This window comes from Lasiodiplodia theobromae (genome assembly GCF_012971845.1).
Source record: "Lasiodiplodia theobromae strain AM2As chromosome Unknown scaffold_8, whole genome shotgun sequence".
Lineage (NCBI taxonomy): Eukaryota > Fungi > Ascomycota > Dothideomycetes > Botryosphaeriales > Botryosphaeriaceae > Lasiodiplodia > Lasiodiplodia theobromae.
In genome coordinates, this window is record NW_023336574.1 from 994951 (window position 1) to 1016648 (window position 21698).

The window sequence follows — 21698 nt, forward strand, 5'->3', positions numbered from 1 at the left end:
AACACATGTACTGTGCACTACGAAAGACGGTTCATGGTGACGGGCCGACTCAAGTTGGAAATAAAACTTGGGTGGTTAACTCGTAGCGAGAAGAGAAATGTCTCGAGGCCGAGGAGAAAGCAGAACGTGCCAAGCGCCGGTTGCCACCAGCAATTGCATCATGGAATTTTCAGCCCCGCTAGATGTTACGACAAGTGTATGCAGTAAAGACGCTGCCCGTGGCCAGTGGAAGCAAGGTGTATCGACACTGATAATTGCTTGGTCCCACAATACTTCGCTCGCTTTCTCTTGGTGTTGGCCAACATGTTGCGCGAATTTTGTGAGCAAAGGTTCAAGACGTTACGTAAGTGAGATGGAATGGAAAGAGTACTCATGTAGATTGGCCACTGGCAGTGGATTACACAAGCGTATGCAGGGACAGAGGCGGCGACATACTTCCATGCAGTGAGCAGACTAGCTACGGGAGTTCCCGGATCGCCTTGGTAGCAAGGAAGAGCTTGTTAAGCGTGCAGAATAGTGACGAAGACTACCATGCCGTGGCTGTGCAGATGCAGGGAGCTGGCGGGAAGAAAGAGGCAAAGAACGGAGAGCTCTCCGGGTGTGTCTGTGGCGTCGGATCTGGGAGCGGATCGAAGGTTCGGGTGTCGGCTGGTGCACCGCATCGCGACTCTTCATCTCCATCACGACATGTTCTCCAGCATCTCGGCTTTTCCGACTCTCTCGACGAATGCGCAGCGTCAACGCGCTCGGCACCTCGGCCGAGGTCTGGGGACGATGTCTGCTTCTCCACAGAAGCTGCTCCAAGCAACACCAAGCACGCGCACGGAGCAAACCGTGACGTTCGAATTGCCCCATCGGGAATCACGCTAGCTGCTTCTTCTCCTGAACGTGGATGTCGACCCACCCTGTGGTCTTAGCTGCGACCCGACCCCGACTTCTCTCGAGAGTGTGGCCTCATTTTCAACGGATCCTGACCCGGAACGCCGACACCGCATTGGATGATCCCCCTCTCCCTGCTGGAGATCGGGCCGCGCCGGAACATCCAAGAGAGCGAAGCTTTGCTGCATCTCGGGCCGATCCCGCTCAGGAGCCTCTTTGCGCCAAAGCCACCTTGAATATCTCGTGATTACGTCAATCCACCCCCGCTGGAGGCCACAGTACCCCTCCAGTTGCCTCGTACGAGGCCCCGCGAACAGACAGCGAGCAGCGAGGTGTCGAGATGTAGCAGAATGTGTTGCCATTCATCAGGAGGTCCACCGCGTTGTCGGCGTGGTATAAAGATGGCCTTCTGGAGCAGGTCCCAGAGCATCATCACCACTTCCCAAGAACTCCTTCAGAGCCTCAGGAAACCAACACTTCATCCAATCAAGCCTTTCAGAAACGAACGCCAAAATGCTCGGAAAGATCGCCCTCGAGGAAGCCTACGAGATGGCCGGCATGGAGGCCAAGTCGATGCGTGAGGCCAAGCTGTACATCCACCCCAACGACCGCGAACGCTACATGCGCCAGATTTCCGACATCAACGACGAGCGTGTCCGCCTGGCCGACGCCCACGGCATTGGCTACACCATCTGCTCTCTGACGGTCCCGGGCATCCAGGGAATCTTCGACAAGGCCGAGGCTGAGCGCAGAGCCACCGAGGTCAACAACTGGGTCGCCGAAAAGGTCAAGGCCCAACCCAAGAAGCTGGGCGCCTTCGCCTGTCTGTCCATGCACGACCCCGTCCAGGCCGGCCAGGAGCTGCGCCGCTGCGTCAAGGAGCTTGGCTTCCACGGCGCTCTGGTTTGTGACTTCCAGCACGCCGGCCCTGACGGCGAGACGTACCTCTTCTACGATGCCCCCGAGTACGACGCCTTCTGGAAGGTGTGCCAGGAGCTCGACGTGCCGCTGTACATCCACCCGGCGGCCCCTTCGGGCGTCATCTACGAGAAGCTGTACGCCCAGCGCAAGTTCCTCATCGGCCCGCCGCTGTCCTTCGCCAACGGCGTCAACCTGCACCTGATGGGCCTCATCGTCAACGGCGTCTTCGACCGCAACCCCAACCTCAAGATCATTGTCGGCCACATGGGCGAGCACCTGCCCTTCGACTTCTGGCGCATCAACCACTGGCTCGAGGACGTTGAGCGCCCGCTGGCCAAGGAGCAGGGCTACGACCGCATCTGCCAGCAGTCCATCTACCACTACTTCAAGAACAACATCTGGGTCACCACCAGCGGCCACTTCTCCACCCACACCCTCGAGTACGTCGTCCGCGAGATCGGCGCCGACCGCATCCTCTTCAGCGTCGACTTCCCCTACGAGACCATCGAGAACTGCTGCGCCTGGTGGGACGGCAAGGCCAAGGAGGTCATCGAGGCCTGTGGCGGCATCGAGAACTACAAGAAGATCGGTCGCGAGAACGCCAAGAAGCTTCTTCACTTGACCGACTACCATGACGCTGACGCCCCTGTCAACTAAATTGTGGAAGATCATTATATTTCCTCGCCTGTAAATACATGCTCCTGTAAATAGTACTCTCATTTCAAAAATCCAGATATTTTGGCCGTAATATCTTCACCCATCCCTTGAACAGCAAAAGGTGATACCCCCTTTCTGCATTGACAAGCGGTGCATCAAACGAATGGAAGTTTCGTAGTCCAAGCAATCGTCAATGAGCACGAACGGATCTCCACACTACCAAAGGTTTGCACCCCCTAGCCTTTGAAGCTAACATGAACGTGGTCCCTGAAGCTTCCAATCAGCGTCATCGAAATCCTACCACTCGTCAAGAGAGGGAGATGTAGTGAGCAAACACCTACCAATGATTCGCCGTCACGCTGCCCCTGTCCTCCATTTTCCTCCAGCCGCTCCATGGACCAACCGCATCACGCGACGGGTTCCAGATGCGCTGGCCAAAAATGACGTACGTGAGTTTGAGGCTGCCGTGGTTGCGCATCGCCCATTCGGCGATGCTCTTGCCTTGATCGGTCTTGACCTATGCCACCACGAATCGGTATCAGCACACCCATACCCCATTCCTGAAAAAGAGGAGAAGCTGTAAATGATGAAGAAAAGGGAAGATTGAAAAAGACAAGAGAGAGGGAATGACGACACCAGAAAAAACTCACACCAGCAGCCTTCGAGCACATCAGATCGATAGCCAACCCGCAGCAATGATCGCTCGCCCCGGCGGCCCCGCACTTGCAGTTCCGCACGCAGCCAATCTCGCGCACCTTGCCCTTGTTCTTGGCCACGATCTTCTTCGCCCCTTCGACCGCCACCTTCTTGCACGCCCCGACCCCGGGGATATTCGGCGGCGGGAACCCGCTACCGCCCCCGCCGGACTTGGGCAGGCAGCACTTGAAGTCGCTCGGCCCCGGGCAGAGACCGGCCTTCGTCGAGCCCGACTCGCACTTGTCGACGAACTTGCACGTGCCGCCGCTGCCGCACGACGCCTTGGTGCAGCACTTGACGTCGTTCGGGTCGTTCGGGCATGCGCCAGAGATGTAGGTCCCCCCGCCCGAGGTGCACGAGCTGGTCTTGATGCAGACGCCCGGTTTGTTGGCGGCCCCGGTGCAAGGGCCGTTGAGCTTGGCGAGAGTGGTTAGGGGGAGGAGGAAGAGGAGTGGGGAGAGGATGGTTGAGACGTGCATGGTTGAATGATGAATTGCTGTGATCCTATGATTCAAGCCTGGCCTGGATAATTGGAGGGCAAATCCTGATGATGGGACAAAGTGATGGGAGAAATTTACCTCGAGTTGATCGTTTGAGGGGAGCTCTTTATACCCTTTCCAGTGGCGATATTGGGGACTTTACCTGGCTGGTCTGCGGAATTCAAGCTGATAGTAACAAGTCTTCCTTGCGGGCCGTACGACAGAATAAGTGGCTGCTCATCCGTCATTGTTCTACATGACAGCTCAGCTCCAGCACTGCATGATGGTTGCCAAGGACGCTACTGTGCGTTGAATAGAGTCTGGTAGGATTTGAACCATCTCTGGTGTGGAAGAAGTGCGGACCAGATATGAAGCCCGTTAAGCACCGTGTAACCGTAGACGTCTGTGGCCCCGCAAATCACTATTTCAGTCAAAGCGAAGGGGAGTTGTAGCCAGTAGGCAGATCAAAACACTCGTATTCCAGCCCTGCCAAGATTGAGTTATCTGTCGAAGGCTCCCTGCCAAGATCGATTGTCTTGTTGGTGGCAGTTTCACTTTTCAGCTCTTGCCAAGCTTTGTGTATACAGCTTGCTTCCGTTCATCTTCAACCGGCAAGAAACTGATTGGGCATTCTCCGTATTCATTCCTGCTCAGAGAGGAGATAACATGTGCCTGCAGAGAGCTACAAATTTCAATGTGAGTATTCAGTGTATTAGCGCTGTTGTACAGGTCCCTAGAAAGGCAAGAGCGAGATTGGCTCTGAGATCAAGGATTGCGGCTTGCAGGAAATTTCAGCCAGACACGTTAGCGTGCTGCATTGTAGCACAGGACTAACGCATGGGGAGTCGGCGTGTCGGTGGGTTCTAGCCCCGATGCCGTCGTTGCATGCGTGTTTGAATTTATCGAGTTAAACCAGACTGGGGAATCAAGAGTTATATACATACCAAGGCCCACCGTCAAAATTTGTGGAGAGGAAGAGAAAAGTTTCCGATAGAGGAAAACCGCTGCCCCCATCGTAGACTGACCGCGTGCATTCAATTTGTGTTTGCAAAGCCTAGCGCTTTCTCCAAAAGACCCGAGGTGGATTACAATCTGTACCTGATGACATCAACCCGACCTAGCGTGGCCCAAACGGCGCAGGCAGCGCCAGTGAAGCCGAGAATAGCGCGGCCGAGGTTGATTGTGGCCCACTTGTCAGCCAGAGCGTGGGTGGTCTCCTCCTTCGCGAGTCCGACCTCAGCAGCAGTGTCCACAGTGCTTGTAGTAGCGAAAGATGCTGCCTTGGCCTGCAGAGCCATGTCGGTGGGGTGCAGGAAGAGGAAGCTGTAGGGGATCTTGGCGAAGTAGAGGAGAGCGGCGGCCGTATATAGCTGGCGGGGCATGCTATCCGGGAGTTCTGTAAGTGACATGTCAGCATGAATCATGCTATCGGTAGTGGTATTTGGTGTACCTCGTGAAGCCAGCCAGCCAAACAGAGCAACGGATCCGGCGACAGAGGGCAGATTGATCTTCATGTAAATGTTACGAGCTTTGAGCCACTGGCGTGCGAGAAGCGGGGCGGGGGCTTCAAGCAGGCTGGGAGTCAGCAGGAAGGAGGCCGCGGCGCTTTGGCCTGGTGAGTATTAGCAGCCTCGTCCAAGGTCACCACTGTCGCCTGAGCGTACCGCACATGAAGGCTGAAGCGGTGATGCCCACGGCCTGGGCCAAGCGGATGGAAACCGGAACAGGCTCAAGGAAGGCAGGGACTGGCGGCGACATAGTGGGCGATGTTGGGTTGCGAACGAAGCTCAGGCGGCTGATGGAGGTGGAGGAGGTGGTGTGGATCGGCGAGAGCGGAGATGCAGAATCCTTGCACCGGGAAACATCGGGCTTGCGACCGTCGCACTCGGCAGGCACCGGCTTTTGCGCGTCGCTGCTTCACGCAATACTCCATCGTGCTTTCCTGAGCTGTGCTGAGTTTATTCGCGTCGATGACGACATTGCACGGTCCCCAGCTTCCCCACCGAAGCCACTCCGCTCTCGCCCAACGCTCGGACGCCTCCGCCTCCGCCTCCGCCGCCGCTCCCTCTCCGTCGGCTATCCCTGTTCCTCGTCAACACTCGACCCCGCTTTGCCCCGCCATGCTTCAGCCTACTGTTGGCTGCTCTGTTGGACGCCGTTGACGCTGCTCGCGCCGTCCACCTGTGTCATGCCAAGTGCGTGGCTTCGCATTGTCCCAGAAGTCATCAAGTACCACTCCCTTCTCGCACCTCATAGAACAACCACCGTTTTTGTTTCGCCGGATTCTTCGATCCCACCATGCTGGCCATAATCTATGCTTTAATCCATTTTCTGCTTGCAGTTGCACAATCCTCCAGCTGCTCCGTCAATGCCACTTATCTCGAACTAAGCGACCCACCTTATGAGAACTACTTATATTCCGACTGCAACAGCAGTACTCAGGTCGTTGTGACAAGTCCTCTCCCGGACAGCGACCTCACCGTTATTGGCCCGCGCTTACTGGTTCATACCCAACTCCGATTGTCTAGATGGTTTTAACATTGCCCAGTTTGCATGGCCGGCTGGTAACAGTGGCGCTGTAGCCTTCTTTTTGCCTGCCGATGGAGTCAATGGCTCACTCGCCATAGCTTTGCGGAATTTGACCGACAAACAGCGCGCCCTAGACCCCATTTATGACCCTGCAACCACCGACGGCAACTTTCCTCGAGTCGGCGTAACTGGCGTAGTATTCCTCAACACCACCGCAGTCTTAAGCACTATCATTCTGGGTAGCGTCCGAACGATCCGCGATTTCACTGAAGGACCCAGCACTATTTCTCCCACAATTCAGAATGCAAATCAAATTGCCAATGATGAGTCGGGTGGCGTTTCAATCAGTAGGATCTGGCTCGACAATGTGACAAGCACTACCCTCACCTTTAAGCCGCATGATTCGGACGGCGGCACCCCAATTGTCGTGAATAACACGACTCTGCGTTTTGGAGCCGGTAAGTATGTATTCAACGCATACTTTGACTATCCGCAGCTGGATCAGCTCAGTCCTCAAGAAGTCCTTAACAACGCGTCCCAGACGTTGATTACCAGCAATGCTGACCAAGTCGATTCCCTTGCTTTCCTCTCCTACACCGACAAGCTCTTGGCAGGAGCGTGGCGATTTTTGACGTACTTTGGACGTGACACCATGATCTCTCTGCTTCTTCTGCGGCCAGTTCTCAGTGAGGGAGACGGTGGAGCAGTCGAAGCCGTCATCGGTGCCGTTCTGGAGCGTATCAACCGCACGGATGGGACCGTGTGCCACGAAGAAACAATCGGCGACTATGCCACTTACCTGAATCTACAACAAAACATCAAAAGCACGGCGCCGCAGTATGATTATAAGATGATCGACACCGATTTTTTCCTCCCAGTCGTTCTGTACGAGTATTTCGTCAAAAGTCCCACCGGTCAGCAACGAAAAGACGCATTTCTTGCTATCGAAGCAACGGTTAATCCGGGCAACCAGGGTCTCAAATACGGCGACCTGGCCCTTATGACTGCTGAGAAGATCATGAACATTTCAACGCCATTTGCTTCCATAGGCGGTCAAGTGAAAGAAAATCTTATTCACCTGAAAGAAGACCAGGTAGTGGGGCAGTGGAGGGATAGCACCTATGGTATTGGCGGCGGAAGGATCCCATATGATGTCAACACTGCCCTTGTCCCTGCAGCACTGCGAGCTATTGCATCCTTGGCTGCTGAGGGGTTCTTCCCTACCCACGTTGACTGGCATGATACGGCCAGCCAATACGCCCAGGTCTGGGAAGATGAAACCCTACACTTCTTCGAAGTAAGCGCTTTTTGGGCACGGAGAACTCAGCACAGCTAATAATCGTTCAGGTCGACATTGAAGCCGAGGAAGCACAGAGTTTGGTTCAGTCATATGTCGTCGAGTCTGGGTTTGGAGGCCCTGTAGACTTGGATAACATATCGACCAACGTTCACTTTCATGGTCTGGCTTTGGACGGTAACAACAATCAGTCAATCGTCAGGGTCATGAACACCGACGACTGCTTGAGATTGTTTCTCGTCAACTCTACTGATCAGGAACAGTTGACGTTATTTCTCGACCAAGCCGCAGAGCATATAATTCAACCTTTTCCCATAGGCCTCTCAACGCCTATCGGCGTGTTGATAGCGAACCCAGCATATGGAGGGGACCCTGTTTACGCCAGAAACTTCACCAATAATGTCTATCACGGCACGGTGGTTTGGAGTTGGCAGCTTTCCATGCTCGCCGTAGGCCTTGCTCGCCAGCTTGACCGCTGCAACTCCGCTCACGTCCCTGACTTTTGTAATGACACGACCGTGTACGCTAAAGTGCTTCAAGCTTACAACCATCTGTGGGACCTGATTGATTCGAATGGAGCCTACCTGAACAGTGAGGTTTGGAGCTGGGTCTATGATGCTGGAGACTTCGTGTATACGCCACTGGGCGCGTTGCCACCGCCTGCTGGGCAGAGTCCGACGGGTGAGTTTTCCGCCTTCGCTCTTTTTCATTTATTCATTTTACCCCTGTTCGTGTCAGTGAGAGTACTGGATAGGGTTGACAATGTATTGCAGAGAGCAATATCCGACAACTTTGGAGCCTAACCTTTTTGGTCGTTAGGAGGGATGAGGCGCTCCATTGAGGCCGAACAGTCTCCGCAAAGGCCCCTCATGCTGCAGACCAAGCTGATCGGCTGGGGGCCGGACCGCTGTCTCCTGCTATAGATCTTCCATTGGAAAGCCTGACTTCTACAGTGTGAGTCTGCTCTGCGCAGCCGGAGAAATGAGTAGTTTCTCCGTGTCTCAAGACATTGCTTTGGGTGGGTGACCAATGACTGCAATGAAGTGACCATGAGTCTTCAAGTGGTCTGTTTAGGGAACGAGAGGGGCTCAATGGAGATCAAACATGATGAGAGAAGCAAACACGATATACTACCGGGCCGGGTTTAAGCTTACACAAGCCGTTCTCCTTCCAGAACCTCTAAAGTCGGCAAGTGCATCCGCCGGCAAGTCGCTTCGCTGACGCCATCTCTTAAGCGAAAGTGTTTTGCAATCCACAAAGGTCAGATCGATCGCTGTCACTATGTTTATACGGGTGGTCGGCCTACATGTTGACCAATCGCTCGGCGCAGTAGTAAACCGGGGCGGAGTATTTAATCTATTTAGGCCCACCGGGCGGCTCTCCTTGAAACAACAAAGCTCATTGCGCCAAGAAGACAAATAGGAGCGCCAAGGCCGGGAATAGACCATTCGATGGCTTAGCACATGTTTCGCAGCAGGCCGACTTAGCCAGACATGGCATCTTCCGCTCCGCTGCGACTGGCGAGACACCACACCACGGAGTCTTGGCGTTTGTGAGAGAAACGGAAACGCTCTACTACCGTGCCGACAATGATCTGCGGCGCGCCACCCATCACGCACAACATGTTTCTGGCTCCTGTCCATCCCCCGCCCGCATGAGGCCGTTACGGAAATGTCGTATTCGCACTTCCGTTGTATATATATCCGGTAGCACCCTCCAGTGCAGTCAGATCCAGCCCAAGATCCATTCTCCCACAAACCACATTCTTTCTCCGAGCTAGTCTCGACCCGTTCTTTCGCTTCCGTATATACTTTAAGCACAATGAAGGCTGTTACCGCCCTTCCTCTTCTCGCCGCCCTGGCCGCGCAGGCGCACCCCATCCAGGGCAGCCAGGAGGCCCCCGGCATCTGCAAGTTCGACCGCGCCCCGGCCCTCGCGGCTCGCTCGAGCGTTGAGAACCCAGCCGTCTCTAAGCGTGCTAGCTCGAACTCGACCTCGACCTGGTCCCCTCCCTCGTCGCTGGCCACGGGTCTGGATGAGGTCTGGGAGCACGAGATGAACGAGAACCCCAGTGCCCTTGAGTTCAAGAACTACGGGTAAGTTTGGGTTCCATTTCACAATATCGTTACGTTTACTGACATGTATCCCTCACAGCTACGACCACATCATGGAGACCAAGGGCAAGGTCCAGTACTGCGTCCGCTGGGACAGCACCAAGAGCGTGACGGCAGCGCAGCGCGCCTCGATCGAGAAGGCGCTCTCCAAGATGTACAACAAGTGGGTCAGCGCGGCGCTGGTCGGCTTCGACGGCTTCCCGTACGAGTCGGTCGACGTGTCGGTCGTCGGCTGGGCGACCAAGGACAAGTCGCTGCTCGAGGGCGACACGTCGGGCATCACGGTCCACACCGGCCACCTCGACGCCGACGGCGCGCCCGAGTGCGACCCGGCGTGCGGCCGCGCCATCCACTACGCCGACGGCGACTACTCGGGCTGCTCGGGCGGCGACGCCGACCGCTACGACGTCTCGCTCTGGCTGTCCGACACGCTCGATGATGGTGCTGGCGGCTACGGCGGCGACTGGGGCCAGCAGGTCGGCGCCGACTACATGCTGCAGAACGTCGACGAGGAGAACATCCACATCCTGCTCCACGAGATGGGCCACACCCTCGGCCTCGACGACTTCTACGACTGGACCCCCACCGGCGTCACCAACTTCATCATGAACGCCGGCAGCGCCATGGAGATCACTGAGTTCGATGCTTGGATGGCCAGGGACTGGTTCAGGCACCTCAAGTCGAGGTGGGACTTGTAGAGGACTAAAAAGAGGGTGGTAAAAGAACGGTGGGCAATCTTGTAAATATATCTCGCCCCGTGTGTTCATTCTGCTTTGGGACCTTCTAAGTAAATATGTTGTCTTGGAGAAAACAAAAAATGAAATCATTGGACAAAAGCGCGTGTTCTTGACCCGTGAAACAATGCATGTGCGAGCTTTTGGTTTGGCATGAGGAGCGAATGATGGCGCTAGAACCTCGTGTGATTACCGAAAATGGCATGCAGCCTTAGCCCGAAAAGGCAACCCCCATGATATTAAGCTCCGCCAAGCACTAAGCGCTTTGGCGCTATCAAAACCATATACAAGGTGGGGAACTAAGATCCGCGGACCGTCGCGCCGTATTCCTCGTCTCACGAAGCGGCATTTGCATCCGGCAGGATACTTGGGCTGCCTGTAGCGGTAAGAAAATCTTTCCACGTCAGACCCCGGACGCATGCACAACCCAGCATTAGAATCACGCGACGCGCACCAACAACGCACATGCCAAAAGAGCTTTGTTGTCATCATCATCATCTTTCAGAGTCTACAGGACTTCCTAATCCCTCCATCCCGGTACTCCAACCCCCTGCACTCAAACCCATACGCTATCCTCCACTAGAGACTTTTCGTGTAACAATGAAACGGAACGCAGACCCCTTTTCGAACGCCGTTGCCATAACCTCGCGGCACACTTTCTTGTTTTTTCAAAAATTCGTTTAGAGCACTTTTGTAAAGACGTAAACACGGGATTTCTTGTAAAATGGGGTATGAGAAGTGTGAAAACAAACAAAAAGATCAACAATGTTTGGGTATTTTTAATCGCGGTAAACTCGATGCCAGTATGGCAAAATAGGCGTGGAACAGGAGTGGAAATAATTCCATCAACATAAAGAGGTATAATGCATTGCGAAGACACCCGGGAAGTCAACTCGACGCATCAAGAAAGACTAAGCTCAATAGCAAAATCTTGGGTATTGAATGAATACACGTTCAAGAAGACGCGGATTGACCTTCGGCGCGGCTCATCCACGGGAACCACACAGCGGAATTCGCAACCGAAGAGGTCGAGAGTGGATGGTGATCACAGCGATCGAGGTGGAAGTGCGGATCCTTCATGCCGTCGTGATGCTCATCGTAAACATTTGAAGCACTGGAGGTGTGGCCATTCATGGTAGTATCATGTTCATCGGCGAGCGGTTCTCCACCAGACCCTGTCAATCCCATAAGGGTGAGATCGGGCGTCGACTCATGTGCAGGCGGAGACGCTGAAGCGGTATCCAACGAGAATACAGGCCTGTAGCTCTCGGGAACGGTTGTTGTTATCGAAGATCGATTATCTCTAACAGTATTGGCTGATGTGCGGCGGCCCAATGGTAGGTTGTCTCTGTCATCTGGTATAGAACAGCTGGGCCGCTCAAGGCTGAACTCGTCATGTGATTCGAGGCCAAGATCGAAATCGTCTATTTGATCAGGTAGGTGTGTTTCAGGAGAAGAGAGTCCGAGAAGAACGGTGTCCATGTCGCCGTCGCCGAATCCAGAATCCTGGTGGGTTGGAGGACCGAAGCGATCTCGTGAGAACAGATCGTTGTTCCTGTTCTCATAAAGTCCCTGGACTTGCGGAACCAATCCGGCTAACACATCAACATTGTGTGAGTTCCGTTGCTGAATTCGGTCGAGGAAAGAAGCACGATGGTTGGAGAGGAATGGCAATGGTGGTGGGGGCAGGTCGCGGTCACAACCTATCCCAGCGAGCTCTGGTGAGTGTGCTTCGGGTCCGGGTTCTGACAGATCCAGACGCAATGGATCGGTTTGCTCACCCCTGGGAGTTGGTATGCAGGCAGTGCTTTGTTCGTGGGCTGGGAACTCATGCTCATCGATTCCAAGTGGGCCACCACGATTGACAAGTCGTGTGTCACCATCGATGTAGACTTGTTCCCACCTTTCAGGTTGACTAGAAAGTGACGTGGTGTCATTCTCTAGCTCACTATCGTTCAGTGACACATTGGAGGATGCGCGGACGTAAGGGGAGTATTCTGGCGTTTGCCTTGTGTCCGAAGTTGGTCCGTGACGCTGTGCCACAACATACGACCCGGAGCTGTGGGCATCATATTCAGTAGGAGGGAAAACATCCGTGAGATTAGCGCTCGACGGATTGACGCTTGACATTTGGTTGTCGCGCTCAGGAGAACGCCTGTGTTGATCGATGTCGTCACGGCCAACGGCAGTGCGAGGATCAATATACTCCTTATCCGAGCGATGTGTGCACAGACTATGTCTGGAGGTGGTCGCAGGCCTCGAGGCCTCGAGGTCGATCTCAGGGAACTGGGAGAGCAGTTCTTTCGCAGAGGGTCTGCCACGTGGTTCCTCGCATAGGCATGCTTCGACAAGACGCTTGAAGTAGTCCGGAACTTGCTTGTTGGCCTGGGTCCACAGGAGTGGGCGCTCTTCACGCTCTGGCTCGTCCTTCTGCTCAGCGAGCGCCCACAGGACCATGCCGAGCTGGAACAGGTCAGACTTAACACCGATGTAGATGCTGATCTTCTGGCCTGCTTCGATGAGCCTTGCCAGCTCAGGTGGCTCCCATCCCACGGGACATCCTCTTCTGTTGATATCGATGATCTTGGCATCGTCATCAGCATCAATGACAATGTTCGATAGAGTGAAGTCTCCTTGGACGAAGCCACTCTCATGGATCTCAGATAGGCCTTGGACAATCTGCTTAGCCCATCTTTCCCGTCGAGGCCAGGTCATTTCGGCAGTATTCTTCCAGTCGTACAGTAAATCCACAAGAGCGCCCTTTTCGGCGAAATCGATCAAAAGACCAGTGACGAGCTGGCGTCTGTCATCGACAATGACGCCTGCAAATTGGATGACGCTATGAGCGCCGCGCACTCGGCTGAGGCAGTTTGTTTCGTAGAGAAATTCCTCGACAGATTCAGGGCCGGGGATCTCTTTCTTGATGTAGACCTGGCCGTGGACAGAGACTTTATAAACGAAACCAGACAAATGAGACTCAAAGTTGACATCACTTTCGCGGAACATAGGGCAATCCAGGTGGGTGATGGCAGATACGGACGGGTAGGGGATGATCTCGTTCATGTCTTCAGTGACGTGAACGTGAAGGCGGCCCTCACGGGTTTCCAGCTTCAGGTTGGTAACAGTCTCGTAAAACTGTATGTCGGGCAGCGAGTCCCGGATGCTTTCATAGATGCGGGCGCTTTTGTCCCGCTGGTAGTGTAAACTCTTGAGGTCAGCCTCCAGGGATTCCGGTTCAGCATCACGGAAGTCGATAGACACGGTCACTCTCCTCCACCTATTGGGCTGCTCAGCATAAGTTACGAAGAACTTCTCCCGGTCAGACATGTCTCTGAAGTGCATGCTGAGGTTCAGAATCCACTTCGCATCCAGTTCCTGCTGTATGACCAGCTCATCGACGCCGTCGGACGTGCCATCGTTATCCGACTGCGGACCGGTCGTTGAGAGCGGGGGCGGGAAGTCCCCGCGGCCTTGGGAGGCCATGGAAGCAGTGTCTTCATCATCGGGTCGATCGTTGCGCTTAGGTGGGGCATAGCCGTGCTGCATGAACGACTCATGGGGGTCGGAAGCGTAGGGGCTTAGGGACTCGGGAGCGGAGGAGCGATGATGGAACCTGGGTGGGGGAGAGTGGGCACGTTTGGATGTGCCTACGCTCTGGCGATCAACGGACTGGGCTCGCGGCTCGGACGAAATGGCTCTGCGCTCGTCATGGCCCGGTTCGTAGGGCACCAGCCTGTCTCGTCGCTCGGACTCCTGTCGTTTGAAGGTGGCTGGCCGGGGCAAGCCGGGCACCACCTTGCGGGACGAGCGTTTGTTCAGCTTTTCCTGGGACTTCTCGTCACCAGGCTCTTGCTGGTCGCCCTCAGGCTGCGGGGCTCCAGCCTCGTCCTTCTTCAGCCAGCCGCCCAGTTTGTGCAGAGAGAGCCGCTCCCACATGTTGGACCTGCGAAGGTTGGAGTCCGGGTTCATGGCGGGCGGGGGTAGGAGTGGTGTGGGGTGTTGAGGCTGAGAATCGCGCTGCCTTTAGCAGGCAATGCGAAGGGAGGCTCCAGCTGAAGATAGGTTGCGGAAAGGGTTACTCTACAGCGGCAGGGAATTCATGGTGTGCGACGTCGATCTGCGGTACCCATGGGGTTCATGCGGTCGGAAAGGCGGCAGCGGCCATGGCGGAGCGGGCGAGACTGGCGGCAGAAACAATGTCTCGAGGAGGCGCGGGCGGCAGATGTTGTGCTTATTACTCGGTGAGAGGTGTCGGGCGCTGGAGGGTGGAGGGCAGAGAGGCGCAGGGCCGGGCTGGGCGGGCCCAACGAGAACCAACGACAGGCGAGCGGAGGGCAGCCATCGGGCTAGTGTGCGCGCCTCGTCCAGCCGCGATAAAGACGCGCCAATGCCACCCCAGGACAGTGTGACTCGGTCGAGACATCACACTCGGTGCAACCTGTGAAGGGCGCCCTCGCCGGTCAAGTTGCAGGGAGGGTTCCACGGCGCGTCACCGGCGAGCGGTTGCAAGCCGCTCTGTTTCTTCAACGCAATGCGCGCGCCCACGCGAGTTTGGGCAGCAACCAAGGGCGACTCGATTCGCCGAAGCCTCGCCTTGCGTCGGAGCGGCTGCGTGGCACGCACGCATACGTCGAGCGCAGCTAGCCCCGACACGTTTCCGGCACATGTTGCAGCTTCGCGTCCACTCCCCGCGAGCCCCTCCTCCAGGGATCGCCTGTAGCTCCCCCTCCTGCGGCTTCCGCCGTTGCCGCTACTGCATCCCGGCTCTCTCGAGGGTTCATGCTTGGACCTTCAACGTTCACGATACTCTGGGTCCGGCTCGGTCCGTGCCAATGGCTCGCCAGCTTAGCCGCTCGCGTCGTTCCTAACGGTCGCCAGGCCCGCGCACGTCTGGTGTCTGCCGCGCCCAGTCTACTTCTTACCGGTCTATATTGCATCAGCAGCCACCGGCCTGCTGCCAAGCCTATTCCTTGTGGTTTGCAGTGTCACCACGGTGACGCGGCGCTTCCTTCTCCTTTTACATTTACTCAACATCCACCGTGGCCGAGGAAACATTGCGCTGCACATCAAAACACGATAGCGGATCACCGTCCAAAATTAAAATGATCGACCGCTGTCTTGACGCTATCTCCGGACCCTCATTGCGCACATGGTCCGTGCGCTACTTTCGTCACGACGGCAGCAAGGCTGGCCTGAAGCTTCGGCGGGATACTGGCTCTCCGATGCGCCCCTGTCCTTGCCAGCCTCATGCGCGAAATCGACATCGTTCGTAACGCAATTGACCAACCGAGAGCCGCAAGGCAGCTGCCAAGATGCACAAAGGTTAACGCAGATCCTCACGTGTGCAAGATTAGCCCTAGCGCCATGACACTCTCAGGAGACTCCTAATCCATCACCTGCTGCCCAACTTGGTAATAGCCTCATCCCTATTCGAGCTTTCGTGCGAAGAGCCGAGGGAAAATCCTGGTTATCCCTCCACGTTCGCCATGTCGGGTGAGAAGGCAACCGAAGCCGTTGCCTTCGGTCTGACTCGGCGATCTACCAGCCCGGACATACCAAACCAAGAAGTCCGTTTTATAACCACGAGTCCCTTCCCATACCTCGATCCCTCTTCTTCGTCCTTTACCTCTTCTTGTCCCTCGCCATGGGGCTTTTAAATCTCATATACATCGGCACAGCCGCCACGGTGAGCACTCAAGCTCCGCTCCATTTCAACGCTCAATTCTGACGCCTACCAAGGTTGCATATCTCATCATCACTGGCATTTACAATGTCTACTTCCATCCCCTCCGCAAATTCCCGGGCCCGTGGTTCAGCGCAGCAACATCGCTGCCTCGCATCCTCGGACGCGTAAGAGGTATTGAGCCTTATCATCTCCAGTGGCTGCACGACACCTACGGCGACGTTGTGCGCGTCAGTCCCAACGAGCTGAGCTATACGACTGCCAAGGCCTGGAAGGACATTCACGGCCACGGTGCCCCTGTAACCAAGGACTTGGACCACTATGGCCCCCCGTCAACCGGTACCAAGGGCCTCTTCCTGGCTGATGAAGGCGATCATGGACGTCAGCGCCGCATCTTCTCGCACGCCTTCTCGGACCGCGCGCTCAAGGACCAGGAACCGCTCTTCCGCGGCTACGTCGAGTTGCTGGTCGCCAAGCTGCTGGAGTTGGGCACGAGCGAGCCGGACGCCAAGGTCAACATGGTCGATATGTACAACTTCACCACTTTCGACATCATGGCCGACTTGACATTCGGTGAGCCGCTCAAGCTGCTCGAAGGTTCGGCCTACAACGCCTGGGTTCACAGCATCTTCGCAGCCGTCAAGTTCTTCGGCCTGTCGACTACGTTGCGCTTCTACTTCCCCAAGATCAACGACATGCTGCCCTACGTCCTGCCGGGCCTAAGACAGAAGCAGATGGAGCACCAGAAATACGCCCTCGACCGTGTCGACCGCCGTCTGGCTGTGGAAACGGATCGGCCAGACATCTGGTCGTACGTGCTCAAGGAGAAGGGCGAGGGCCAGGGCGCGCAGTTGACGGTGCCCGAGATGCACGCCAACGCTACCACCTTCATGATCGCTGGCACCGAAACGACCGCCACCCTGTTGTCCGGTGTGACCTACCACCTTCTGCGCAACCCGGACAAAATGGCCCGCCTCGTCTCCGAGATCCGCGGCACCTTCGCCAGCCCGCAAGACATGACGCTTCAGAATCTGCCCCAGCTCCCCTACTTGAACGCCTGCCTGGAGGAGGCCCTGCGCATCTACCCGCCCGTCCCCGGTGGTCTCCCACGTCTGACGCCTCCTGGCGGTACCATCATCGAGGGCGAGCACGTTCCCGGAAATGTAAGGGATTCCCCTTTGCCCCCATCCCTTTGCTTTCCAAATCAGGTGGCAACGAGCGAAGCTAACAGGAAAACCCTAGGTCACCGTTTTTGTCACCAACTGGGCAGCCTACCACTCGCCGCGCCACTTCGCGCTTCCGGAACAGTTCATCCCGGAGCGCTGGCTGACGGGCGACGACGCGGATCCGCGCTTTGCCGACGACGACAAGGCGATCCTGCAGCCCTTCTCGTACGGCCCGCGCAACTGCATCGGCAAGAACCTGGCCTGGCACGAGATGCGGCTGATCCTGTCGTACACCCTATGGCACTTTGACCTCGAGCTGTGCGAGGAGAGTAAGGAGTGGAGCAACCAGCTGGTGTACGCGCTGTGGGAGAAGCACCCGCTGATGGCGAGGCTCAAGCCGGTGCAGAGGCAATAGAAGATTCAGCTGTTGGCTGAGGAGGGAGGTTAAGATTCTCAATACCTTTCTGAAATTTGCTTTTTGCTCACGTTCTTGCGATACCACATTGTCGAACACTACTCATTTTTCTACGCAGTCTAGACAGATCATCATTAGCTCAAATACACTACCTTAACGATGACTCCATTCTCCAACATAGTGAAAATTCGAACACCGAAAATGACTATGCAACTGTTTTCAATCGATCAAGTGCTCAATCACACAGTCCATCGCTTCTAAGCCTTCAGACCTCCATCAATCTCCACCACGCTCCCGTTCATATATCTCGCCTCCCCACTCATCAAAAACGCCACCACATCTGCAATCTCCTCCGGCGTACCCAGTCTCCCCAAGCTATTCCCCTGCTCCATCCTCTTCACGTACTCGGGCCCCTTGACCACGCCGGCATTCGTCGGCGTATCGATGTAGCCCGGCGCGACGGCATTGCAGCGGATGCCCTTGGGGCCGAGCTCGAGGGCCATGCTCTTGCTGAAGCCGATGATGCCGTACTTGGTGGCGCAGTAGATGGCCTGGTTGGCGACGGGGTGCAGGCCGCAGATGGACGAGACGTTGACGAAGGAGCCGCCGGGGGCCGTCATGTGCGGCATGGCGGCGCGCGTGACGAGGTACGTGCCCTTGAGGTTGACGTCGACCAGCAGCGCCCAGTACGCGTCCGTCGTGTCCGTCAGCGCGTACGACGTCGGGTTGACGCCCGCGCAGTTGAAGACGTGGTCGATGCTGCGATTCGAGAAGTGCGCTACTACCGCCGCGATGCTGGATTCGACCTCGTCTTTGCTCGACACGTCGAGCTTCGCGGCATAGTGCTCTTGGGCGCCGCCGCAGAGGCGGTGGGTTTCGCGCACGCCGTCGAGGTTGAGATCCGTTAGGGCGAGGTGCGCGCCGAGGCTGTGAAGCTTGATGGCCGTGGCGCGGCTGTTGGCGGGCCGCAGCGTTAGCTTGAGAAGGGGCGTTTCGGAAGTGGGGTTAGAGGGTTTGTCTGATTGTTACCTTACCCAATGCCGCTTCCGGCGCCGGTGATGAGGACGACTTTGCCTTTGAGGTCTGAGGCCATGGCAGAGGCAGCTTGAGCCAGCGAATTGAGGAGTTGGGGAGGAAATTCGAGAGATTAATTCATGGCGGGGAAGCTCTTCAGTTATGACGTTTCGCTTATCTGGACTCGGAAGGCGGGGCTCAGATCCACCCACCAACGGAAGTGGGCGTCTTCTTTACACAAGCCTCAAGAATGGGGGACAATACGTCGCACTACACTCCTTGGGTTTAAAGGTGGGAGCCCCCAATGGGAATCTTCATTGACTGCTGCTTAGATGCGTGGCTCGGTTCGTAAGCTCAATTTTTCCATCTTACAACACTGCTTCTTCTTCACTTCATCTCTGTGCCTGTTCGCGGACATTGATCTTCTTACTATCCTCTTTCCCCTTCCGCCAGGCTGCCCAATTCCGAACAGGTGCCGGTGGCCGGGCGGTTGTCAACGTGATTCCATTCCGTTTGAGGTACTCTTCAGCGACCAAAGTAGCACGCTGTCTAAAAGCAATAAGTTGACCGGGTGACTCCCACGGCGTTTCCTCGCGAGCCGACGTCGCTCGACCTAGTGATGGCACGGGCGGCGGAGGCATAGGCGAAGGTAGATTCAGGACATCGTCTTCCGTCTCTCCCGTCTCCACAACGTCGGCGCAGTCCACGTCACTGCCGCCCTCGCTCTTGCTGTCAGTATCGCTACTAGTTTCGCTGCTTCCGCTCTCCATGTCAACGTCATTGTCAGTGTCGAGCAAGCCGTTACTGTCACGACCCCTGCGGCTGGATGCCGAGCTCTCAGGATCACTGTCGGACGTATCCTCCATGAGATCCACAATGTCAGGGCCAGAGGACCCTGTGGTGCCATGGGCTGTAGAAGCCTCAGGCGCTTCCTCGGATTCACTTCCCAACGGCCTAAGGCGATCCAATTCCCTTTGACGCTGAATACGCTCCTCTTCCTCTCTTTCCGCCAGCTTTTCCGCCTCTGCTCTCTCCGCAAGATGAAGCTCCTCCGTCTTCGCCTTTGTAGCTTCGTATTCAAGCTCCTCCGCGACTCCAATACAATAGTCCCTGCGGTGCGAGCCTTTCTCACTTCTCGCCCATTCCGCTATGAGGTTGTGGATATTCTTGAATGCCTCGGCTGCAAACGCCGTATTTTCCGCGATACCGTAGAAAGTAAACTCCCTCGCGTCGGTACGGTGGCCGCTGTAAGACTTGCAGTCAAAAAAGATGCCCATCGCGTTCGAGAGCGGCCAGACAAATGCCCCGAGCCGGATCTCCTTTCCGATATCGACGACTCGCCGCACAGACACGACACTCCTAGAAGCACGCCTGGCCTGTTCCTCGACCGGCATGTGGCTGAGGACTTCGGCTTCAGCGACGTTGTGGTCCGCCATCAGCCGCTGCGCCAGCCGCATCGCCGCGCTCCCCTCGGCCTTAGTCGTGTTCGGGTGCTTGCACCTTTCGAGGCATTTGATGATGCGCATCATCTTCTCGTCCGGCGCCTTGTAGAGCTCCTTGATGAAGGCGTGGTATGTGGCAGGGCGCAGCGTTTTCGGCTTGCTTGTCCGACGACTCCGTGAAGGACGGTTGGATTGCTCTTCTGGTGTTTCCGGCTCCGGCGCTGGTACTGTTGTTGTGCGAGATACTGGCACTGGCAACCAACTGTCAGGCTCTTTCCCAGGACCAAGGGGATGTAGCAGATGCTCGGGCAAGGGAGATTCATCTGTCAGACGAGGCCGTTTTGCTTGAGCGGGATCCCCTGATCTATCTCCCTGAGCGCTTGATCGCCCTTGAGGCTCTGTATTGCCTCTACCGGAAGCGCCGTAATCTGTATGGCGTTTCTGTCCCCTAGGACCTGCCTGTTGTTCAGGCTCATCTGCACGCCAGATGTAGCTCTCTTCATCATCCGATTCCAGGGGTATGTGGTCCACATTTTCCACGTCACTTGGATCCGGTGTGATGCGAGCAGTGCCTCCACCAGGCGGCATCATCGACGGGACAGGTGCGGCCACATCGATACAGACCCCTTTACCCTTATCAATGTGCCGTCGATCATCCAAGCCGCTGGTGCAGTCGAAGCGTCTTCCGTCATACGGCGGCGTGAAGCCTTCACGGTCGGATTCAAAATCTCCTATCGCTGCTGCTGCTTCGAACCCGTCGTCATCCGTGGGTGCCGGAGACGCCTGGAGCGGCGCGGGTGGGGGCGATAACTTGCGAGCCGCGGTGGGTTGCTTGCAGCCTTCATCGCCAGACGTGCGAGTGGCTCTACCAGCATCACGCGGCGCTGCGCTCTTAAGCTCGATGATTGTACGAAAAATGGAGTCCTGATCGTCTGCCGGCGGTGCCGAGGAAACTCGCAATGGGCCGTAACTGAACGTACGGCTGCCTCTTCTCGCAGATTGAGCGTCAGCCTCGTCTTCTGGAGCAGCAGACACTCGAGGTGGTCTGTAGTTCGATATGTGAGTATCCGCTGTGTCCCGTTTGTTGACGATGCTCTGTATGGGCTGCTGGGCTGGCGTCGACCCCTCCCCACGGTCGGCCTCATCGTTCCCGAAGATCGGTATTCCGAGAAGGCTTGGGTATGCCATTAGAACAATTGACTCCTCAGAAAGGTGAAAAATGGGCAGCCCGAAGAAAGCTGAGGCACAGTAGAGACTTCTTTAACACGTAAAAGCTTGGTCGGAAATTCAGCGTCAATGATAGCGGTAGGAGGAGAATGAAAAGTTAAATGGCTAAGCGGCACAGCAAGAATCACCCCCTCAGCAGTGAGACAGCGACCAGGTCTTCGGCAGCAAACGAAAATGACAGCTCATGTTCACATGCAATCCACTGAGAAAGATCGGCAGCGCCCAAAGCACATAATATGGACAGGGGAGCAGAAACAGTTAAGAGCACAATGCACAAATGCTAATACGACGCCAAGAAGAGGCTGGACGTGCATTGTCGCGGTCCTGAGCGATTGGTTGTTACCCCCCGCAGCCGCGGCGTAGGTACGCGTACCCTGGCACCTCATCCACGCGAAGTCAGGTGGGCCGGTATGACAAAAGAGAAGATATGACTCACCTATGCACC

At 56.1% G+C, this 21698-nt stretch overlaps 9 protein-coding genes across 9 annotated transcripts; 4 read left to right on the forward strand and 5 right to left on the reverse strand.

Annotated features, from left to right (window-relative positions):
* Positions 1 to 1392: 1392 nt before the first annotated feature.
* Positions 1393 to 2457, forward strand: LTHEOB_3308 (Amidohydrolase; the record flags this gene model as incomplete). Its single annotated transcript, XM_035512217.1, has 1 exon — positions 1393 to 2457. The coding sequence occupies one exon, from the start codon at positions 1393 to 1395 to the stop codon at positions 2455 to 2457; it is 1065 nt and encodes a 354-aa protein (XP_035363201.1).
* A 236-nt stretch (positions 2458 to 2693) lies between these two features.
* LTHEOB_3309 (uncharacterized protein) lies at positions 2694 to 3632 on the reverse strand (the record flags this gene model as incomplete). Its single annotated transcript, XM_035512218.1, has 3 exons — positions 2694 to 2724; positions 2799 to 2974; positions 3213 to 3632. 3 exons carry the CDS (start codon positions 3630 to 3632, stop codon positions 2694 to 2696), a joined length of 627 nt encoding a protein of 208 aa, XP_035363202.1.
* A 1085-nt stretch (positions 3633 to 4717) lies between these two features.
* Positions 4718 to 5390, reverse strand: LTHEOB_3310 (uncharacterized protein; the record flags this gene model as incomplete). Its single annotated transcript, XM_035512220.1, has 3 exons — positions 4718 to 5028; positions 5083 to 5244; positions 5297 to 5390. 3 exons carry the CDS (start codon positions 5388 to 5390, stop codon positions 4718 to 4720), a joined length of 567 nt encoding a protein of 188 aa, XP_035363203.1.
* Positions 5391 to 5820: 430 nt separating this feature from the next.
* LTHEOB_3311 (Glycogen debranching enzyme) lies at positions 5821 to 8381 on the forward strand (the record flags this gene model as incomplete). Its single annotated transcript, XM_035512221.1, has 4 exons — positions 5821 to 5827; positions 6260 to 7458; positions 7509 to 8139; positions 8278 to 8381. 4 exons carry the CDS (start codon positions 5821 to 5823, stop codon positions 8379 to 8381), a joined length of 1941 nt encoding a protein of 646 aa, XP_035363204.1.
* An 898-nt stretch (positions 8382 to 9279) lies between these two features.
* Positions 9280 to 10270, forward strand: LTHEOB_3312 (Cellulose-binding family ii protein; the record flags this gene model as incomplete). The annotated part of the gene is made up of 2 exons (XM_035512222.1): positions 9280 to 9554; positions 9613 to 10270. 2 exons carry the CDS (start codon positions 9280 to 9282, stop codon positions 10268 to 10270), a joined length of 933 nt encoding a protein of 310 aa, XP_035363205.1.
* A 990-nt stretch (positions 10271 to 11260) lies between these two features.
* LTHEOB_3313 (Protein kinase domain-containing protein) lies at positions 11261 to 14275 on the reverse strand (the record flags this gene model as incomplete). The annotated part of the gene is made up of 1 exon (XM_035512223.1): positions 11261 to 14275. One exon carries the CDS (start codon positions 14273 to 14275, stop codon positions 11261 to 11263), a length of 3015 nt encoding a protein of 1004 aa, XP_035363206.1.
* A 1675-nt stretch (positions 14276 to 15950) lies between these two features.
* LTHEOB_3314 (Cytochrome p450) lies at positions 15951 to 17570 on the forward strand (the record flags this gene model as incomplete). The annotated part of the gene is made up of 3 exons (XM_035512224.1): positions 15951 to 15992; positions 16046 to 17152; positions 17232 to 17570. 3 exons carry the CDS (start codon positions 15951 to 15953, stop codon positions 17568 to 17570), a joined length of 1488 nt encoding a protein of 495 aa, XP_035363207.1.
* Positions 17571 to 17827: 257 nt separating this feature from the next.
* LTHEOB_3315 (Short-chain dehydrogenase) lies at positions 17828 to 18663 on the reverse strand (the record flags this gene model as incomplete). The annotated part of the gene is made up of 2 exons (XM_035512225.1): positions 17828 to 18524; positions 18605 to 18663. 2 exons carry the CDS (start codon positions 18661 to 18663, stop codon positions 17828 to 17830), a joined length of 756 nt encoding a protein of 251 aa, XP_035363208.1.
* Positions 18664 to 18976: 313 nt separating this feature from the next.
* Positions 18977 to 21214, reverse strand: LTHEOB_3316 (Short-chain dehydrogenase/reductase SDR; the record flags this gene model as incomplete). Its single annotated transcript, XM_035512226.1, has 1 exon — positions 18977 to 21214. One exon carries the CDS (start codon positions 21212 to 21214, stop codon positions 18977 to 18979), a length of 2238 nt encoding a protein of 745 aa, XP_035363209.1.
* Positions 21215 to 21698: the final 484 nt, after the last annotated feature.